Below are 9741 nucleotides of genomic sequence, written 5' to 3'. Positions count from 1 at the left end.
GACTCTTCTGGGGGCGTGACAATTTAGTGGTATCAGAGCACAGTTTTACGATCTTTTGTTTCGTATTTTGGATTTTCGGGATTTATCTGATACCAATTTATTTGGTATCAGAGCGGGTTATGATACCTGCTTTTGGGTGTTCTGGAAATTTATCGGATACCTGTTGTTGGTATTCGGGATATTTGGGTTAGCTAGGTTTGCGAGACAAACTGGGCATTATCGGATTTTCGATATGGTTATGTTTCGGATTTCCGTTTCGGATTTATTTGGATTTCCGGCGATATGTACGTTCGGAATTTTGAGGTCAAATTGGGGACTGGACAGCGACGGAACATCTCCAGACAGCAAATAGGTATGTTGTTATTTTATGTTGGTTATATTGGTATTGATATCTGTAATTTAATTTAACAGATATGAGACGATCTACTCGTATTGCTGCGAGACGTGGTGCTGGACGACCACGTGCGAGGACCACGGGATCTCTGGATATGCCAGAGATGCCCACTGTTAGTGAGCCTGTTAGTCAGGGACAGACTCAGGATGCAGCGGGAGCATCGGGCTCTCAAATCCGATAGCTCACTGAGAATACCTATTTTGGCCACAAGCGGTATCCACGCCTACCACATTTACGGTACCATCGGAGTACCATTGGTGTACCGACATACGCTCCGCAGTAGCCTCAGGCGTATTCGATTGCCACCACCACGGATCTCGATGTATCCTATACGGTGCTTTGTACCCCGATGCCTCTGATGGCGGTTTGCTCCACATCTGTACCTTTTCCCGTACCTCATTGCCACCACTTTTGTTCCCAGGCGGTACCAAGCGGCTTATGCTCTGGTATATCTGATGGCATCGGGAGTTCCTCCTCGGTTTATTCGGTACCACAGTAGTATCGGCTCAGGTGTTTCGCATTCTGCGGTAGTCCAAACACGACTCGATATTGTCGTTGCCGAGCTAGGATTCCAGCCTTTGGTGAGTCGATGAAGACTCGTTTCACTATTTTCGCGGAGATCTCGATCCGAGTATGGCTCTGTCATGGATAGAGACTATGGAGCGGACTTTCTTCTATATGGCTTGCTCCAGTGGGAGAAAGCGGTGGTGCTTACCATTTACGGGATGAAGCTAATGCACGGTGGGTTACTCGGCTTCTATTATTGGTGGCGCGTCACATGGACCGAGTTCGAGAGGCTTTGAGCCATTTCTTTCCATCGTCTGTCGGATGGCTCGTAACGAGTTTCTGAGTGCGAGGCGAATAATCGCTCGATGATCGAGTATATCTTGAATTCCTCGATTGGCTCGATTTTGTCGAGTTAGTTGCGGAGGCGAGAACTCGCGTAATCTGATTTATCTGAGTTGGGCGGTTATCTGCATATACGACTTCTTTGGATTAGGGATTACATCTTACTCGATGCATTGAATCGAGCTTTGATGATAGATTTAGCTCGGCGAGCGGCATATCCGGACGGAAAAGAAAGCATCTGGGTCAAACATCGAGGCGGTCCAGCGGACTCGGCGGCAGGACAGCCTCGGTAGTCATGAGCAGTCGGTCGAGTTCTTACAGGGCGTCTCGTAGGCCTCAATCGAGGCGGTCTTCTTGGGCGTTCCGGTTTTCTCGTGAGCCGGCAACCACCTTCGGTGATACTCATTGTTTGAGATGTGGATCGAGATCACCTCACTGACTTGCTCTGGGGCGATCGGTTTGCTTTTATTGCAAGCGCGGGCACCGAGCGGGTTGTCGGTGAAGGCTCGGCCTGCAGCTTGGAGGTCGGTCGAGGGGCAGTCTAGTCGAGGAGGGCATATCGAGGAGGCGGCCCAATCTTCACGATGTCGGCGAGGCGGCTCCCTCCGCGGCATTTGGCATGCTTGGGCGGAGTACTCCATGCTACAGAGCACCCAGTTTTGCTCGGGACCTTATTATCAAACTCGAGCGATGTCGGACTCGGTCGGCCGGTACCTGATGTCGGTCACCATCCTCTCAGTCTTATCTGGCACATAGTCCAGCAGCGCCTCAGTGGCAGGCTTCTGCCCAGCCGCAGCAGCCGCTGGCAGCATTACCACCTCCTCCTCCGCCAGAGACTGGTCGTGTTCATGCTATTACCAGAGAGGATGCTCAGCGGGCCGACGGATCCGTTTTCCGCGGTACGATTTCCATTTATGCATTTACTGCTGATATTTTGATTGATACTGGTAGTTCACATTCTTTTATATCCCGTACTTTTATGCGGGAGATTGGTAGATTCCTACTGTTAGGTTGCGGCGATTGACTGTCTCCCTACCGTCCGGTGATACTTTAGACGTCACCCAGGAGATCAGAGGTTGCCCGTTAGATTTTGGCAACATGATACTTACGGTAGATCTTCTAGTATTGGAGATGGTCGAGTTCGATATTATTCTTGGCATGGATTGGCTATCAGTTTATCATGCTATCGTTGATTGCCAGACGAGGGTGGTCACCTTCCGGCCTCCGAACCAACCCTCGTGGAGTTTCACTGGCATCAGAGACGACGGCATCTCGATTATTTGATTGATTCGGTAGCTGTCTCGGTTGTTATGGTTTCTGTTATCTTTGATTAGTACTGAGGACAGCAGTAGATCGCAGCTCTCCGACGTTCCTGTAGTCCGGGAGTACCCAGATGTATTTCCAGAAGAGCTGCCAGGTTTGCCTCCTAGAAGGTCAGTCGAGTTCGCTATTGAGCTGATTCTGGGGACCGCACCGCATCGAAAGCTCCGTATCGTATGGCACCAAAAGAGTTGAACGAGCTGAAGGTTCAACTCTAGGAGCTTTTAGACAGGGGATTCATTCGCCCTAGTGTTTCTCCATGGGGTTCTCCAGTTCTGTTTGTCAAGAAAAAGGATGGCACCATGAGGTTATGTATTGACTACAGGCAGCTGAATTCAGTGACTGTCAGAAATAAATATCCATTACCACGGATTGAGGATTTGTTTGATCAGCTCAGAGGTACATCAGTGTATTCTAAGATTGATCTGCGATCCGGATATCATCAGCTGAGAGTCAGAGACTCAGATATCCAGAAGACAGCTTTCCGTACCAGATACGGTCATTATGAGTTTTTGGTAATGCCATTTGGGCTTACCAATGCTCCAGCGGTGTTTATGGACTTGATGAACCGCATCTTTCTGGAGTATCTGGATCAGTTTGTTATCGTTTTCATTGATGACATATTGGTATACTCTCGTTCCGAGGAGGAGCATGCACAGCATCTTACGCGATCTTGAAGATTCTTGACGACATCGGTTGTCGCGAAGTTCGGCAAGTGTGCATTCAGGCTATCCTCGGTTGGGTTTACGGACACGTGGTTTCTAGCGAGGTATTTGATTGATCCTCGGAAGATCGAGGCATCACGGTTGGGAGCGGTAAAGTCGATTCGGAGATCCGTAGTTTTCGGGATTGGCGGATATTACCGGCGTTTTGTCGAGGGCTTCTCGCGTATTGCTATGCCACCGACACTCTTACCCGGAAAGGCGTGAAGTTTATATGGTCCGAGGATTGCGAGACTTCCAGGAGTGAGGCGGAGATTAGTGTCGGCTCGGTTTTGGTTTACCTTACGGAGGATGGATTTGTACTTTACACGCGCATCTCTTGAGGTTTGGGCATTACGATGCGACCAGTAGTCTCTTATGCTTCTCGTCGGTGAAGGAGCATGAGAAGAACTACCCAGTTCATGACTTGGAGTTAGCCGCCATCATCTTTGCTCTGAAGCTTTGGCGTCATCATTTATACGGTATCACATTTGAGATTCTCACGATCATAAGAGTCTCAAATACATTTTCACTTGAAGGAGCTTAATCTCCGACGGAGGAGATGGATGGAGTTCTGAAGGACTACGATTGTACCATTAGCTACCACCCTAGGAAAGCTAATGTGGTTGCGAATACTCGGGGAAGTCGAGAGGACTTTGGCTTGTCACCGGACTTGATCACGGACTTGATTCAGAGCTTTCTCGAGTTAGATCTTGAGGAGCAAGGACCGACAGAGGGTATTCTGGTTACCATGGTTGCTCGATCGTCGATCGGGACGAGGATCCGAGAGGCACAGGTGGTGATCGGCATTTGCGGTTCATCATCGATCGAGATAGCCACGGGCGGGAGTTTACGAGACGAGGAGGGTATTGTATACTCCGAGGCGGATTATGCGTACCTCGGTCTCACCCGGTCTTACAGGCTACTACAGGCACACCGTTCTCGATTTGCGATCCATCCGGGAGGGACTCGTATGTATCGAGACTTGAGGCGTTCCTATTGGTGGAGCGGCATGAAGAAAGACATCGCGAATTTCGTAACTAGATGTCTTGTCTGGGATGAACACCAGAGACCTGCAGGATTACTTCAGCGGATTCCTATTCCCGAGTGGAAGTGGGATCACATTACCATGGACTTTGTGGTAGGGTTGCCGAGGACACGACGAGGCCATGACGCGATTTGAGTAATCGTTGATCGATTAACCAAATCAGCGCACTTCTTAGCGATTCGGAGGACTGATCCCCTGGATCGATTAGCAGATTTGTATTGTCGAGAGATTATCAGATTACATGGTGTTCCGTTGAGTATCATTTCGGATAGAGATCCACGATTTACGTCTCGTTTTTGGCAGAGTCTGCAGCAGGCCTTGGGTACACAGCTCCGTTTCAGTACAGCCTTCCATCCACAGACAGATGGACAGTCAGAGCGGACTATTCAGACTTTAGAGGACCTGCTGAGGTCATGTGTTATGGATTTCGGAGGCAGTTGGGAGGACCATCTGCCGTTAGTAGAGTTTGCCTACAACAACAGCTTCCATTCGGCTATCCAGATGGCACCGTTTGAGGCGTTGTATGGTAGACCTTGTCGGACACCCGTCCTTTGGGATGAAGTTGGAGAGGCTCAGTTGTTGGGACCTCATAGAGTTCAACAGGATGCAGAGTTGGTCCGTACTACCAGACGGAGGATGTCAGAGGCGCAGGACCGCCAGAAGAGTTACGCTGATCGGAGACGTAGACCACTAGAGTTCTCTGTGGGCGACCATGTATTTCTGCGAGTTTCACCCACGAAAGGGGTGAAGAGATTTGGCCTCAGAGGTAAGCTAGCTCCGCGGTACATTGGTCCTTTCGAGATCTTGGAGAGGATCGGAGCGGTAGCTTATCGATTGGCACTACCACCGTCCCTGTCAGGCGTTCACGATGTATTTCACGTATCGATGCTGAGGAGATACGTGCCTGATCCGACACATGTGCTGGCAGATATTCCAGTTCCAGTTCAGCCTGACATTACCTATGAGGAGGTTCCGGTACAGATTCTCGACCGGAAGGAGCGTCAGTTGCGGAACAAGACCATCCGGCTGGTTAAAGTCGGATGGCAGCATCATTCGGACGAGGAGGCTACTTGGGAGCTCGAGGATACGATCCGAGCTCGATATCCCCATCTTTTCACTTGAGGTGTGTGATTTATTTACCGTTCAGCATTTATACTTTCTATATCTGTTGTAGTACTTGCTGATGGTAGATAACGAAATTTGGGGGACCAAATTTTTATTAGTGGGGGAGAATATAAAATACCGGAAATAGGCGGATATGAATAAGGGAATTTTCCGGAATTTTTGGACATTTTTCGGGAATTTTTCAGAGCTTGTACGGACGAGTTCACGGGGATAAAAACGGGGCCCCGAGAAAGCCTGTTTGGGCTACCCATTTAAGAGAGGAAAAGATTTATTTATTTATCTCTTTTTCCTTTTCTTATTTATTATCTTATTTCTTTTAATTCCTCTCATTCTCGCCGTTCTCTCTTATCTCCCCGACGCCGCCGAGCCTTCTCCTCCTCCTTGCCCTAACCGCCGGCCGACGGTTTCTTCTTCCCGAACGCCGGCGACCGGTTCATTGCCGGAGCCCTAGCACCGCCACCCGACCGCCTGCCCGAGCCAAACTCCTCTCCTCTGCTTGCCCTAGCCACCCGGTGCCGCCCGACCACCTTCTTCTCTTCTCCTCTCCTCCGCCAGCCACCGAGAGTTCTCCGACCGCCGCCGACTCTTGACCCGAGCACCACGGCAGGCTTTGTCTTCCTTTCTAGGAGTCGTCCTTTGCACAGAAGAAGCAAGCCATAGTTGAGCCTTTGCCGATCGCCACTGTGCGCTGTCTTGTTGACAGCCGCCGATTCTCTGATGCTGCCGGTGCCCTTTCCGACGCCCTCCTTCCTTCCGAGCAGTGATCTTTAAGATCAGAACTTGGATATTCTTATTTGTTATAGATCAATCCTTCTTTGTGGAGGATCAACAAACACAGCTACGAGATAGGTAAGGAAATTTAGGTATTTTTGGTTTGAGGCTCAGATTTACAGAGTTATGGGTGCTGCCTAATTGATAGTATAGGGTATTTAATTGTTGTTGTAGATTTTATTTCGATCCTGGTAGTGTGGAGGATTTTTCAGCAGTAAGCAACCTTTCACTGCAGTCATTTGGATTGTGAACTGAGGTAAGGTTTAGGGTTTTACTTTGATTATGTTGTTGATGATTGATTGATAGGATTAGGTAGTTTGGAATTGATCTAATGGTGGATTGGGGATTAGGTAACTAACCCTAATTTATCGTTAGACTTTATTTAGATAAGTTGATGATTATTATTTAGGGTTTTGCCCTAAATGGTTTTAAGGATTTATTTAGCAATTCATTCGAATTTTAGTTAAATAAAAATGTATTTATTGGATACAGGATTTTGACGCGAGACGAGTATCTCGATGTCGGATTTGGACATTCCTATTGGAGGCGGGTACTTTTGACTTATGTCATTTGATATGCTTAGTAATTAAATTAACATGTTGCATTAATTGTGTTTCTTATCTGTTTTCGGTTAATCACTACCCAAATCTTACATGCTTGATTGATTGATTGGTTTTGCGTCTCAGGTATATTTTACCTGTTTATACATGCTTATAGGGGTAGTGATATGCCATGCTTGACCATGTTCAGGACCTAGGTTTTATACCTTCTTTATACCTTGGGATTGTTTTGGATTCGTTGACCTTTGATGCATTTTTATATATATGTGGATTAGGTCAGGATATTCTTGTGGTTAGTGCCATGCACCATTTGCATGATTGCATGCTGTGCGATAGTCCGCTCCATTATTGTTGAGCACATCGCCAGTTACATGGATCTGCACACACCACCACTCATGGGTTAGTGGTCGATTCAGGCTGAGTGTGTTGCAGTAGGGACTCTGTTAGGCACCGTTGGTCCTCTTATGGGTAGTGTGACACAATGTGTTATCCGGCAGGGATTCCTCCCCGTCTTTGAGTACCGGGAGTTGAGAGCATTGCGCTTCCCCATCTATGATTTGGGGTAGGAGGATAGGTGTACTCCGACAGCATCCCGTCCACTCGGTCACTCATCAGGAGTAGTGACGACAGAGTGCACGGTTGTCACAGCCCTACCCACTCGGCCTCACTTTTGTATGAGATGATCGACTGGCGTCAGGGGTGACCAGGACGCATCATTGGCATCATATGCATGATGCATTTATTGCTTGTGTTTGTGTTTGCTGCATTTATATGCTGCATATTGTTTGGATACCTATGTTTGACATGCATACAGGATTTCCTATCCCTCGGACTGTTTGACCTTATACTCAGGACCTGGTTAGTACAGTATTCTCCTGTTTATTTCAGATGCATTCTTATCTTTCTTATCAGGAGACTGTACGCATGATTAGTGCTAGGTGTTGTTTCTTTACTTTGCATATCAACTGTACCTGCTGAGTGTTGGACTCACCCCGCCTCCATTGTTGTTATTTTCAGGTTGATGCTGTTAGGAGGGAGTTCCAGTCGCTAGTCCCCACTGCACGTAGTGCTACTCCGCTGCTGGTTTTTGAGTTGTTTCATTTTAGCTTTTCGCTATCAGACTTTATTTTAGTTTTGTTTTGGACTTACATATGGATATTGTATGGAATCTTTCCGTTGGATGGACTTTTAGTATGATTTGGATTTACTCTACTACATGCCTGCCTGGACGGCAGAAGAGGTAAGAAAAATCGGATTTGGGCTTTATGAGTGTAGTTGAGTAGGGTTGATTTCGAGTCAGAGTATTACTATGTTGTTTATTTTATTAACTGCGTGGTTGTGACAGCCAGAGGCTGAATACATATATAAACTACGTGGTGATTGATTTTATTTACTGTTATTATTCCAGCCGCCTGTGGCTGAGTATTTAGTGCTTGTAGAAAATTTTGATTGTCCGCCGTACAGGGGAGATGCTGCCGAAATTTTTCTTGGACAGGGACTCTTCTGGGGGCGTGACAGAACCAATTGCAGATCATAGATTTTTCCTTCGACGCGTTCGAAGTAATTTCATGACAAAGTTTAAGAAAGTCACTTTGAAACATTGTTGTTGGGCTATTGGAAGTACTACTCAAAGATGAAAATTCAACAAATTTAAGAGACAGATAATGGCACTTAATTCAGTGGCATGGCAATATTTGAGAGATAGTAACATAAGTCGGTGGAGTCTTGCTTACGATGGTAACCATCGATGGTGATGTCTCACAACAAATACTTATGAGAGTTTGAGCAATGTATTTGGGGGGGGGGGGGGCTAGATTGTTTCCAATTAAGGCATGCATTGATTTGTCATTTCATAGAATTGTTCAACTTTTTCAAAGGTATAAACAGGTAGCCCATCATTGTAATACAGCCGCCCCGCCATATTATTGGAGTAAATTCAGGGAGGCTGAAAGACATGCACAAGGACTTCACATTGATGAGTTTAACTATGCAGATGGAGTGTTCAAGATTGTGATAACAAGACAATTAAATGGTAAAGGTGGTCATGTAGATACGGTTCTTTACTATGAAAATGATTGCACATGTGGAAAGTGACAAATGCATAGATTTCCATGTTCACATGCAATTACTATTTGCCGACATAGAGGAGGTAATGCTATTGACCTTGTGGATGAAGTTCACACCACAAAGACTTACATGGTACAATATTCTAGCAATTTTTATCCTATTTGTCATAAGGATTATTGGACAAATCTAAGTTGGGAGATTCAAGTAGATTACTCAAGATTGATCAATCATGGGTGGGGTAGGCGACGTGAAAGTCGAATACAAAATGAGATGGATTTGAGGCACCCTGATGAACCTCGTAGATGTGGAAGGTGTCACCAAACTTGCCACAATATGAGAAATTGTCAAAATACACACCCCAGGGTTGATAATGAAGTCGATAGTTGATATTTTTAATATAGTGTATCTCAATACGTGAATACCATGTGATGGGAGTTAGTATTTTGTATTGTATAAGATTATGTCTTGTACATTTATGTTATTTGGGATTTTAAACCTTATACAACTTTATTTATACTCTATTTTATGTTGTTGCTGTGATATAAGACTTTGTACTTTTGTCTTTATTTGTGTTTTTTCATTACAAATATTGTTTGTTTAATTTTTAAATTTTGTAGGGTGTTTAAAATGACATCACTTCCAGTTTATAATTTAAATCCAACCCATTGATACCAAACTTGTTATTCTTACACAAGGAGCATAGATCTTCGGATCTATTTTATGGGAAAATCAAGGATGATCCACTTAAAGTAAGAAGATGTGACATTAGTTTTTGGAGACATGTTGATGATATACCAAGGGTGTAATGCATCACATACAAGAAGTTGGATTTGAGGGTGTCATTCGGTGTGAATATATCCAACTTGATCATGGTCTTATTACTGCTCTAGTGGAGTGATGGCGTCC

General features: G+C 45.8%; 1 protein-coding gene across 1 annotated transcript; it reads left to right on the top strand.

Moving 5' to 3' along the window:
* The first annotated feature begins 743 nt into the window (after positions 1-743).
* Positions 744-8862, top strand: LOC122050384. The gene is made up of 3 exons (XM_042611291.1): positions 744-881; positions 4964-5422; positions 8656-8862. Exons 1-3 carry the CDS (start codon positions 744-746, stop codon positions 8860-8862), a joined length of 804 nt encoding a protein of 267 aa, XP_042467225.1.
* The last annotated feature ends 879 nt before the right edge of the window (positions 8863-9741 follow it).

The sequence above is a fragment of the Zingiber officinale genome, chromosome 3A (genome assembly GCF_018446385.1).
Source record: "Zingiber officinale cultivar Zhangliang chromosome 3A, Zo_v1.1, whole genome shotgun sequence".
In the NCBI taxonomy this organism is placed as follows: Eukaryota; Viridiplantae; Streptophyta; class Magnoliopsida; order Zingiberales; family Zingiberaceae; genus Zingiber; species Zingiber officinale.
Note: the sequence above shows the minus strand (reverse complement) of the source record. Positions and strands in the feature narration are given on the sequence as shown.